The sequence below is a fragment of the Odontomachus brunneus genome, unplaced genomic scaffold (genome assembly GCF_010583005.1).
Source record: "Odontomachus brunneus isolate Ranch 3 - 2012 unplaced genomic scaffold, Obru_v1 Obru_scaffold_124, whole genome shotgun sequence".
Classification (NCBI taxonomy): Eukaryota; Metazoa; Arthropoda; class Insecta; order Hymenoptera; family Formicidae; genus Odontomachus; species Odontomachus brunneus.
Genome location: NW_022639574.1, coordinates 1,027,653 through 1,040,708, shown reverse-complemented (window position 1 = coordinate 1,040,708; position 13,056 = coordinate 1,027,653). Strand labels below are relative to the sequence as shown.

General features: G+C 37.8%; 1 protein-coding gene across 1 annotated transcript; it reads left to right on the top strand.

Annotated features, from left to right (window-relative positions):
* The first annotated feature begins 190 nt into the window (after positions 1 to 190).
* Positions 191 to 12,021, top strand: LOC116849705. Its single transcript, XM_032827112.1, is given in 4 exon segments — positions 191 to 1,809; positions 3,706 to 3,843; positions 3,845 to 5,404; positions 7,214 to 12,021. Coding segments are annotated over 4 exon segments (5,118 nt in total). The 5' UTR covers positions 191 to 196; the 3' UTR covers positions 9,021 to 12,021.
* The last annotated feature ends 1,035 nt before the right edge of the window (positions 12,022 to 13,056 follow it).

The following is a 13,056-nucleotide window of genomic DNA, read 5'->3' as shown; positions in this document are numbered from 1 at the left end:
TTAATATTTCGCTTTTCAGCGAGAAGTTGAGCGCGTTGAGAACGGCATGTTTAAAAGGATTGTTGGATACTACTTTTTACCACGCAGTTCACACACGTTGGTGATGCAACGGTCCGCAGTGTTTCCGAGAAGTGTTTCTGCCGTTTCCCCCCGTTCTGCTCGATGCCTGATAAGATTCGTGTTGGTGAACGCTTACATGTCTGTATTTATAACATCCTATATTGCGAGCGATCGAGTCATTCGTTCTCAGTCGTGCCGATCAGTCACGATGGAGTCGTCGTTATTCTCGTCATCTTTTGCGCTTTTGTTGGCCACTCTGGTCACTATCGGTGTGCTAAAAGTCATCGCCAATATTCACTATCAGTACACCTACTGGAAGAAACGGGGTATCCCTTACATACCTACAGTCCCGGGCTTGGGAACCTCTTGGAAAGTGTTCTTGGGACGCATGAGCTTCGCCGAATACAGCAAATTCGCTTACGAATATGTACCGGACGCCAAGTACATCGGACTAATGGACATGACCACTCCTCTGGTTTTTTTACGCGACCCCGAGCTGATCAGGGACGTCATGGTGAAAGACTTTGAACATTTTCCGGACCACCGTAGCTTCGCGAGTGAGGATATCGATCCGTTGTTTGCTAAGAACGTCTTCTTCTTGCGCGGTAACCGCTGGAAAGAGATGAGGAACACGTTGAGCCCCTCTTTCACTGCCAGTAAGATGAAAGCTATGTTTGAGCTGGTATCGAAGTGTTCCCGCGAATTTTCCGAGTATCTGGCCGATCATCCGGAAGAATGTTCTTCCATTGACACGAAGGAGATCTTCAGGCGCTACACCACTGACGTAATCGCCACGTCTGCCTTCGGTATAAGCGTGAATTCCATGAAGGATCGGGACAACGAGTTCTTCACGAGAGGAGTGGCGTCCACCAAGTTCAGCGGCTTCTCGTTCCTGTTGAAGTTCATGCTATTCCGCGCGATTCCGCGACTAACAAAGTCGCTGGGTATAAACTTCTTCCCTCCAGCTACATCGCAATTCTTCAAGAGAATCGTGGCTGAGACGATTAAAGTTCGGGAAGAGCAAGGCATCGTCAGGCCGGATATGATTCAATTGTTGATGCAAGCCCGCAATAAGGAGGGCCCCAGCGTGCACGAGATGACATTGGATGACATCGTCGCGCAGGCGTTCATCTTCTTCTTGGCCGGCTTTGACACGTCCTCACAGCTGATGTGCTTCATCGGCCATGAACTCGCGGTTAACCGGGACATTCAGGACCGCTTATGGGAGGAAGTCGAGAAGCATTTCGCTGAAGGCAACGGCGAGATCTCCTACGAGTCAGTGTCGAAGATGGTTTACATGGACATGGTAGTGTCCGAGACCCTCCGCAAGTATCCACCGGTGATCTTTATCGACAGGGTTTGCGTAAAGAGCTACGAGCTGCCTCCACTGAAGCCCGGTGGCAAGAGCTTGATTGTGGAGCCCGACAACATGATATGGGCTCCCGTTTACGCGTTGCATTATGACCCCAAATATTTTCCGAACCCGGACAAGTTTGATCCCGAGAGATTCAGCGAGGAGAACAAGGACAATATCGTGCCCTACACTTATATGCCTTTCGGCCATGGACCCAGGAAATGCATCGGCAATCGTTTTGCTTTGATGGAAACGAAACTCCTGATAGCTCATCTTCTGCACAAATTCGTCTTCAAGGCCACCGAGAAGACCATTTATCCTGTTGTATTTGATAAAAAGCAGTTCAATTTGCAACCCGAAGGCGGATTCTGGATCGCATTGCAGAAGAGGGAAAAGTAAACGAGATGTCGCGTTTAGGAATGACTTATTCTACAATATGGCAGATGTTCAGCTGTTCGATAGACAAGATATACAGTGTGTCCCCGTTCTCGCGATATTAATTAATACGTATACTCGAACTTAAATGGATATGAAAATTCAACAGAATGTCGTGGCTTTGATAGTTTTTAAATATGAAACGTTTCAAGAGAGGATATATCACAGAAAGAGTGAGAGAGCTCTCGCATTGTACAATATACAATGATTTAAGTGCCATCATAAATTCTAATTTATAACAATAAAAATATTTTTGAATTAGTATCTCGATAAGTAATCGGATTATATTTATCTGAAAACAATTAATATATCCCATTTACATTAATAATAATACGCATATAGAAATGGTACTGAATATTGAGTGCGATGTCTGGGAGCTCGGCGAAGGTGTGATAAGTTGAATGACTTCATTCATGTTGTAAAGATAGTATCATGCGACAATTTAATGTGATCGTACATGACATCGTACTCAATATTGTGCATAAATTTTACATATGTATTATTATTTATATATATATCATACTGTTTCGAATACTTCGATAAAGTGGTTCTTTTTTGTAGGAGTGGACGCTGAAAATGCAGTGATTTTTCAAATATTTCTTTATTTCTTCTTTATTTATTTAATGTATATAAATTTAATTTAATCTGGATCAACACTTTGAAAATAATTATATTATAACAATTTCAAAATAAAAGGCGGTTAATGAGGTTCACTCGACGTGATGAGCTCTGGATTACTGTAGTCAATATTTTTTATAGAAACATTAAATTTTATATAATTCCACTCGTGCAGGCAAGCTCGTGAACATAGTGTGTTGAGTAAATTTAAGTTTTTGTAAATTTAAAAGACGCACGTTTAATAGATAAAGTACAGGTTTAGGAAAAGCACTTTTAAAATTGCATGAATTGTTGAATGTGGAATTAATTTCCAACATTAGCTGTACTTTTAGAGATTGTATGAGATAAATATTTACGATAGTTCACAATTTCTGATGTGAATTTTGAAATTTTTTATTGTTTTTATCACATAGCGAGCAATGCTTCAGTTAATTTTTGCACATATTTTCATTGCGTAAAAGCATTTTGTAATTCTGCATTTTATAACAAATTCAACATAAAATTCCACAAAAATGTCAGTGTTTTTAAATACTGTACTATATTTTTAAATATTATATGTTAAAATAAAGTTTTCAAATATTCCTATAATAGTTCTCAATCTGAAATTTGTCTCATATGAGATGCTCAGGTTTTTATTCAGAGATAGATCAAAGTTTTTCATGTGAACTATATGATATGATATGATATGACATTCGTATCTGTAAACACGATTTAACTGAAAATTTCTCAATTAACTCTGAACTCCATCTGAACTCAGTTCTGAGTATACCACTTAAGACGAGTTTCAAGCAATGACTACGAACCCAGGAGACAGTACAAAATATTTTTGCGTCTCAGTTATCAATCTGGCTTTTGTTTCTCTCATTACCTCTTATCCTCTCCGAACTATTTTTACGCACAAAATAAAATGTGGGCTTTCCGCTTTACACCTTAGCAATTGTAACTCGCACTCCGCAGTTTCCCTGTAACCGCAGTTTTCGTAACCGGACATAATTGGACGTGAAATTAAGGATTATACGTGAGTACAGGGCATTCATTAAGCATAAGATTAATCAAACAATAATTCGATGGATTAATTATCCCTCGGAAAATATCCAAACGTCCTCAGAGTAAAACATTTCTCTCAGTGAGGTTTTTAATAATTCGCTTTTCAGCGAGAAGTTGAGCACGTTGAAAACGGCTTGTTTAAAAGGATTTGTGGAAACAACTTTTTACCACGTAGTTCGCACACGTTGCTGATGCAACGGTCCGCAATGTTCCCTAGAAGCGTTTCTGTCGTTCCCCCCATTCTGCTCGTGCCTGATAAGATTTGCTGAATGCGTACATCTCTATATTTATAACATCCTATACCGCTAGCGACCGAGTCATTTGTTCTCGGTCGTGCCGATCAGTCACGATGGAGTCGTCGTTATTCTCGTCTTCTTTTGCGCTTTTGTTGGCCACTCTGGTCATTATCGGCGTGGTAAAAATCATCGCCAATATTCACTATCAGTACACCTACTGGAAGAAACGGGGTATCCCTTACATACGTACAGTCCCGGGCTTGGGAACCTCTTGGAAAGTGTTGTTGCGACGCATGAGCTTCGTCGAATACGGCAAATTCGCCTACGAATATGTACCGGACGCTAAGTACATCGGACTAATGGACATGGCCACTCCTCTGGTTTTTTTGCGCGACCCCGAGCTGATCAAGGACGTCATGGTGAAGGACTTTGAACATTTTCCGGACCACCTGTCCTTCGTGACTGAGGACATCGATCCGTTGTTAGGTAAGAACGTCTTCTCCTTGCGCGGTAACCGCTGGAAAGAGATGAGGAACACGTTGAGCCCCTCTTTCACCGCCAGCAAGATGAAAGTCATGTTCGAGCTGGTGTCGAAGTGTTCCCGCGAATTTTCCGAGTACCTCGCCGATCATCCGGAGGAGTGTTTTTCTATTAACACGAAGGAGATCTTCAGGCGCTACACCACTGACGTAATCGCCACGTCGGCCTTCGGTATAAGCGTGAATTCCATGAAGGATCGGGACAACGAGTTCTTCACGAGAGGAGTGGAGTCCACCAAGTTCGATAGTTTCTTGTCCATGTTGAAGTTCATGCTATTTCGCGCGAGTCCGCGACTAATGCGAGCACTGGGTATAAATATCTTCCCGCCAGCTACATCGCAATTCTTCAAGAGAATCGTGGCAGAGACAATTAAAGTTCGGCAAGAGCAAGGCATCGTCAGGCCGGATATGATTCAATTGTTAATGCAAGTCCGCAATAAAGAGGGCCCCAGCGTGCACGAGATGACATTGGATGACATCGTCGCGCAGGCGTTCATCTTCTTCTTGGCCGGCTTTGACACGTCCTCACAGCTGATGTGCTTCATCGGCCATGAACTCGCAGTTAACCGGGATATTCAGAACCGCCTGTGGGAGGAAGTCGAGAAGCATTTCGCCGAAGGCAACGGCGAGATCTCCTACGAGTCAGTGTCGAAGATGGTTTACATGGACATGGTGGTGTCCGAAACCCTCCGCCGATATCCACCGCTGATCTTCATCGACAGGGTCTGCGTGAAGAGCTACGAGCTGCCTCCACCGAAGCCCGGTGGCAAGAGCTTGATTGTGGAGCCCGACAACATGATATGGGCCCCCGTTTATGCGTTGCACCATGACCCCAAATATTTTCCGAACCCGGACAAATTCGATCCCGAGAGGTTCAGCGACGAGAACAAGGACAATATCGTGCCCTACACTTATATGCCTTTTGGCCATGGACCCAGGAAGTGCATCGGCAATCGTTTCGCTCTGATGGAAACGAAACTCCTGATAGCTCATCTCCTGCACAAATTCGTCTTCAAGGCTACCGAGAAGACCATTTATCCTGTTGTATTTGATAAAAAGCAGTTCAATTTGCAACCCGAAGGCGGATTCTGGATCGCATTGGAGAAGAGGGTGAAGTAAACGAGATGTCGAGTTTAGGAAGGACTTATTCTACAATATGGCAGATGTTCAGCTGTTTGATAGACAGGATATACAGTGTGTCCCAGTATTCGCGACATTAATTAATATGTGTACTCGAACTGAAATGGAGATGAAAATTCTACAGAATGTCGAAACTATAGTTGTTTTTAAATATGAAACGTTTCAAGTGAATGGACATTGCACAGAGCTCGCGCGCTCTCGCATGGTACAATATACAATGATTTAAGTGCCATTATAGATTTTAATTTATAACAACAAAAATATTTTTGCATTAGTATCGCGATAAGTATTCGGATTATATTTATCTGCAAATACTTAATATATTCCATTCTTATGAATAATAATACGCACATAGAAATGCTACTGAATATTGAGTGCGATGTCTGGGAGCTCGGCGAAAGTATGAGAAGTTGATTGACTTCGCTCATGTTGTAAAGATGGTATCATGCAGCAGCTGTATGTGATACTTATGATATCGCACTCAATATTCTGCATTAATTTTACATGCGTATTATTATTTATGCATATATGATACTGTTTCGTATATTTGGATAAAGTGGTTCTTTTTTGTAGGAGTGGACAGTGAAAAGTACAGTGATTACTCAGACATATTTCTTTATTCCTTATTTATTTATTTATTGTATATTAATTTAATTTAATCTGGATCAACACGTGGAAAATAATTATATTATAATAGTTTCAAAATAAAAGACGGTCAGTGAAGTTCACTCGACATAATGAGCTCTGGATGACTGTAGTCAATATTTAAAAAAAAAACATAAAATTTTATATAATTCCTCTCGTGCAGGCAAGCGCGTGAACTTGGCGTCTTGAGTATATTTTTTTTGTAAATATAAAAGACGCGCGTTTAAAAGAAAAAGAACATTTTTATAAAAACACGTTTAAAATTTCATAAATTGTTGATTGCGGAATTAATTTCCCACATTAGCTGTACATTTAGAGGTTGTATGAGATAAATATTTACGCTGATTCACAATTTCTAATGTGAATTTTTAAATTTTTTATTGTTTTTATCACATGATGAGCAATACTTTAATTAATTTTTGCACATATTTTCATTGCGTAAAAGCATTTTGAAATTTTGCATTTTATAACAAATACAATATAAAATTGTAGAAAAGTCAGTGTTTTTAAATACTGTACTGCATTTCTAAATATTATATGTTAAAATATAGTTTTATAGAGTAATATAGTTTTCAATTCATAGTATTCCTTTAAGAGTTCTCAATCTGAAATTTGTCTGATATGAGATGCTTAGGTTTTTATTCAGAGTTAGATTCAAGTTTTTCAGATGAACTATATGATATGACATTTGTATCTGTAAACACGATTTAACTGAAAAGCTCTCAGTTAACTCGGAACTCAATTTGAACTGAGTTCTGAATATATCACTTAAAGCGAGTTTCAAGCAGTGACTACGAACCCAAAAGACAGTACAAAATATTTTTGCGTCTCAGTTATCAATCTACCTTTTGTTTCTCTCATTACCTTTAATTCTCTCCGAGCCGTTTTTGCACACAAAATAAAATGTGGGCTTTCCGCTTTACATCTTAGGAATTGTAACTCGCACTCCGCACTTTCCGCTTTTCATAATCGGACATAATTGGACGTGAAATTAACGATTATATATGAGTACAGGGCATTCATTAAGCATAAGATAATTCGATAAAACGATAAAACGAAAATTCGATTGATTAATTATCCCTCGGAAAATAGCCAAGCGTCCTCAGAGTAAAACATTTTCCTCAGTTAGGTTTTTAATAATTCGTGTTTCAGCGAGAAGTTGAGAACGGCGTGTTTAAAAGGATTGTTGGATACGACTTTTACTACGACTTTTACTACGTAGTTCGCACGCGTGGTTTGCTGATGCAACGGTCCGCAATGTTTCCGAGAGGCGTTTTTGTCGTTCCCCCCATTCTGCTCGTGCCTGATAAGATTCGCGTTGGTGAACGCTTACAGGTCTATATTTATGACATTCTGTGCCGCGAGCGATCGAGCCATTCGTTCTCGTTCGTGCCAGTCACGATGGAGTCGTCGTTATTCTCGTCGTCTTTTGCGCTTTTGTTGGCCACTCTGGTCACTATCGGCGTGCTAAAAGTGATCGCCAATATACACTATCAGTACACCTACTGGAAGAAACGGGGTATCCCTTACATACGTACAGTCCCGGGCTTGGGAACCTCTTGGAAAGTGTTGTTGCGACGCATGAGCTTCGTCGAATACGGCAAATTCGCCTACGAATATGTACCGGACGCTAAGTACATCGGACTAATGGACATGGCCACTCCTCTGGTTTTTTTGCGCGACCCCGAGCTGATCAAGGACGTCATGGTGAAGGACTTTGAACATTTTCCGAATCATCTCACATTCGCGAGTGAGGACATCGATCCGTTGTTTGGTAAGAACGTCTTCGCCTTGCGCGATAACCGCTGGAAAGAGATGAGGAATACGTTAAGCCCCGCTTTTACCGCCAGTAAGATGAAAACTATGTTTGAGCTGGTATCGAAGTGTTCCCGCGAATTTTCCGAGTATCTGGCCGAACATCCGGAGGAGTGTTCTTCTATTAACACGAAGGAGATCTTCAGGCGCTACACCACTGACGTAATCGCCACATCGGCCTTCGGTATAAGCGTGAATTCCATGAAGGATCGGGACAACGAGTTCTTCACGAGAGGAGTGGAGTCCACCAAGTTCGACAGTTTCTTGTCCATGTTGAAGTTCATGCTATTCCGCGCGATTCCGCGACTAACAAAGGCGCTGGGTATAAACTTCTTCCCGCCAGCTACATCGCAATTCTTCAAGAGAATCGTGGCAGAGACGATTAAAGTCCGAGAAGAGCAAGGCATCGTCAGGCCTGATATGATTCAGTTGTTGATGCATGCCCGCAATAAGGAGGGCCCCAGCGTGCACGAGATGACATTGGATGACATCGTCTCGCAAGCATTTATCTTCTTCTTAGCTGGCTTTGACACGTCCTCACAGCTGATGTGCTTCATCGGCCATGAACTCGCAGTTAACCGGGATATTCAGGACCGCCTGTGGGAAGAAGTCGAGAAGCATTTCGCCGAAGGCAACGGCGAGATTTCCTACGAGTCAGTGTCGAAGATGGTTTACATGGACATGGTAGTGTCCGAAACCCTCCGCCGATATCCACCGGTGATCTTCATCGACAGGGTCTGCGTGAAGAGCTACGAGTTGCCTCCACCGAAGCCCGGTGACAAGAGCTTGATCGTGGAACCCAACAACATTTTATGGGCGCCTGTTTACGCGTTGCACCATGACCCAAAATATTTTCCGAACCCTGACAAGTTCGATCCCGAGAGATTCAGCGACGAGAACAAGGACAATATCGTGCCCTACACTTATATGCCTTTCGGCCATGGACCCAGGAAGTGTATCGGCAATCGTTTCGCTCTGATGGAAACAAAACTCCTGATAGCTCATCTCCTGCACAAATTCGTCTTCAAGGCTACCGAGAAGACTATTTATCCTGTTGTATTTGATAAAAGGCAGTTCAATTTGCAACCCAAAGGCGGATTCTGGATCGCATTGGAGAAGAGGGAGAAGTAAAACGAGTCATCACGTTTAGGAATAGCTTATTTTATAATATAATTCAGATATTCAGTTGTTCGATAGTCAGGATACACAGGATGGATTAGTTCTCACATTAATTAATATGTACATTGAACTTAAATGAAGATGAAAATTCCACAGAATATGGAGGCTATGATAATTTTTAGATAAGAAACTTTTCAAGTGGATATATCAGAGCTGAAAGTTCGCGCGCTCAGTCATGATCAATATACAATGGTTTAGGTATCATCGTAGATTCCAATTCATAACAATAAAAATATTTTTACACTGGAATCGCCATAAGTGATTATATTTATATCAGATTCTATTTTTATGCGAATAATTAATATATCCCATACATATAAATAATATTATGTATGTAAAAATGGTGCAGAATATTGATTGCGATGCTGGGAGCTCGGTGATTTTGTGACAAGTTGATTGACTTCGATCGGGTTGTAAAGATATTGTCATGCGGCAGCTTCATGTGATACTTATGACAGTTCCTTAGACATCGCATATTATATGTACTATTATATATATTTACTATATCTGAGCGCGTAAACTTTCAGCTCTGTGATTTGTCTTGAAATTGTTCTTATTTAAAAACTATTATAACCTCGACATTTTGTGTTAGAATTTTTGTCTCCATTTAAGTTCAAGTATCCTGTCATATTAATTAATGTTGCGAGAACTGGGACAGTTTGCATATAACACACGCGTGTTAGTTTTTGCTTCCGAAGACGATTGAGGGTCATATGACTCGTATATCATTGCGATGCGCAGATTAAATGACGCGTATGTTAAATGCAATACGTTATAAGTTTTTCTTAATAAGATATTTATCTATGCTTTTCGCAATTAAAGTATAGATAGCGTTTGGGTATTGTGGTTAATATAGTTGTAAAGTGTAGTACGTAGATTTTCGAGTCCGTTATAAATTAATCCGAAACGCTTACGCGTGTTTATCGTTAAATGTAATATTAAAGTGTCAAAGGAGACTTGCCATTATTAAGTGTTTAGTTCCGCACAAAAGAGAATATTGTTGTTATTTTCGTTAATGCATTTGTATATTCCGTTAATCTCGAGATATTTTTGTTTGGTCTTTAATGCTAGAATTTTGGTCATGAGTAAAATTTACTCAATCCGATTTTTTAAACATTACTGTTCTTAGAAATATTTGTTTTGTTTTTTTATTATAACTTTTTCCAGCTTCATTGAATTGTAAAAATATTAATACGTCGATATTCTTTGATGTTTTTTACACTAATTAAAAAAAGCATTAAATTTGAATTATTTTACAGAAGTTATGAACAAATTAAAATGTGTTGGGCAAAATTTATCTATGTTTAGGGTTTTAGGGTTAATATAAAAAAATGAAAATAAAATAACGAATTATCGTATTAAGTAAAATTTCATTTTTCAAATATTGTTTTTAACGCAGAAACTTTCGAAAGCATAATAAAACGTAGCGACCGTGAAATTGTTGCTGTAGTACTTGTACAATATGAATAATTTGATGACAATATAACTTGATGTTTTTTTGAATAGGAAATCTGAATATTCAAGATTTGATCTTGGTCAATGTTTGGTCCAAGGATTTTATTACGCACTACTCGTCATTGACGTCTCGCGTCAGTGATCACTCGCTCGTTAGATGACTCATCGGTTGGAATTAGATAACATGTTTGTGAGCGCGGAAAAAAACAGAATAATTCAGAGATATCTTGATGATGACTACAAATGACTGCAAAATTAATAATTTGAAAGTTAACTTGCAAATTATTTTTATATTTTATATTATCGATTTAATATTATCATATATTAATGTTGATTCAATACGTTATATTTTATGTTATTGATTCAAAATTTGCAGGTTAACCTGTTAATTTTTTTATGTTATTGATTCAATCAAATATTTTTTTTTTAATCTTTCCTTTAATCATATAGAACAACAAAGATTACAGTATGCAAGTATTTGAAACTAAATTTAATTTATAATTGTGAAGTAATCAATTAAATAAAGTATTAAATTTTAAATATTGTTCTCTTCTTAATTTTCATTTAAATTATATAAAAAAAAATACAAATAAAGAGATCTTTAAAAATAAAATTCACATATATTCAGAGAGAATTTGATAAGAAAATCGAAGTGCAATTCTCGAAATTACAAATATTAGATTGGTGCAAAAGGTTTGTCTTGATTGTTAAATAAAAGAGATGATCCTATTTCGAAGAATTAATAATTTTTACGAATGAAATGAGCAACATTGATTTAGCATATTTTTAGATATTTAACGACAACTTCATATTTTCCTTTTAATAATCAAACTTCTTATGAGAATTTAATGAAAAAATGACAAATATTTTGTACCAGCCTAACAGATTTAGTTCGTAATATACAATATAGTTGCAGTTACAGTTGCAGTTGCAGATGTTAGAATATATAGTTTTTATGATGTTGTTAAATCATAAAAAATGTGCTGAGAAGTATGTTGTTGAAGAGACTTGTTGAAGTGCTATATCTTTCAACTTTGAATTGCTGTATTCTTGAATATCTGCATGATCATCTGCAATCGATTTGCTATCAATTATACTATCAATTATACTTCCAAGAAACATCTTGAGATATTTATTTGCCAATGTTGTTTTGTAACATTAAGAAGATACGTTTTATTGCGTTATCGTCGCAGCAATGATAACGCAACGATAAAGTAATAAATAATTTCGAAAATCATGAGCCACAATCTAATCCAGTTTCTTCATCTGTGATAGCGATAAGCATTCTTTGTATTTTTTTGTTGCCGACTTGTATTATATGGAATTTGTAATAATCGAGGATCGTCGTTACCGTCCTATATTTTTATTATGTTGAGATATATATATATATATATATATATATTCTATAATATTAATTATTGCAATGTATTGTAATATTGTTACACCAATGGATAATCCAAAGCTTATCAGAATAATAAAATGTTCATCACAACAGCAACATTTGTTTTTATAGAAAAAATCCCCATTTGCATTAACAGTATGAATTTTGAGGTAATCGGTGGAACATACTCTTTATATGTTTATCTTTGAGGAAATTTAATTTAATCGGACGAGTTTTTTCGGAGAGTTTTGACTTTTTTGGTTTTCTAAGCGGACATCACACTCTTCTGTTTCGCAAGTTTGATAACACGGCGCGGCGTTTGGCGATTTTTTTCACGCCCATCGGAAATTAGCTTAAAAAAAGAAAGAGGAAATTGAAAGTTTAAACAGGAGCAACGAGGGAGCTTATTTTCGCAGGTTAATCGTTTGAAATACAAATTTGCATAGAAAAACAGCGCGAAGGGCGGCATATTCTTCCATCCATCTGCGAGTTTTGGGTGTTTCGCGTCAGACAGTTTATGGCCGACCAAGTTTCGCTCATCCCACCCATTTCCCGCTCATGTTTATGATATTTCCGCTAGTCTGCTTTTGTTACAGTGACTCTTAGACTTTCCTCCTCTTTCTTCCGTCTTCCAGCTTTCTCGTTATATTGTGCCTCCGTAGTGAAGCATGAAAGAGAAGTCGATTTTAGGAATTATATATAAGACCTTAAACTTTTACTATTATATATAATTATTATTTTACTTTTTTATTATATCATATATAAACTTACAAAATAATATGTAAGATCTTAAACTTACTATTCGTCACGAAAGTTGCATTATCTTATTTAAAAGATTCAATAAGGATTGATAGAAATACATACAAATATTCTCATTGAAATATCATATGATTATCTGAACACACTTACCATTTCTATTAGAAATTTTAATTTTTCAAATTTCAACAATATGAACAACACTGTTAAATATTGTTAACAGGGTCAAATTTGAACCAATTTCTTGAGTTAAATAATATTTAGTTATTTTTAACTATTATGTGTGTCAAAATTTACTATTTTAACACAAAACATGTGTTTAAAAAAATAACTACATCTAATCAACCCATTTAAAACAATATTAAGTAATTTTTACTAAAACAAAGGTTACATTAA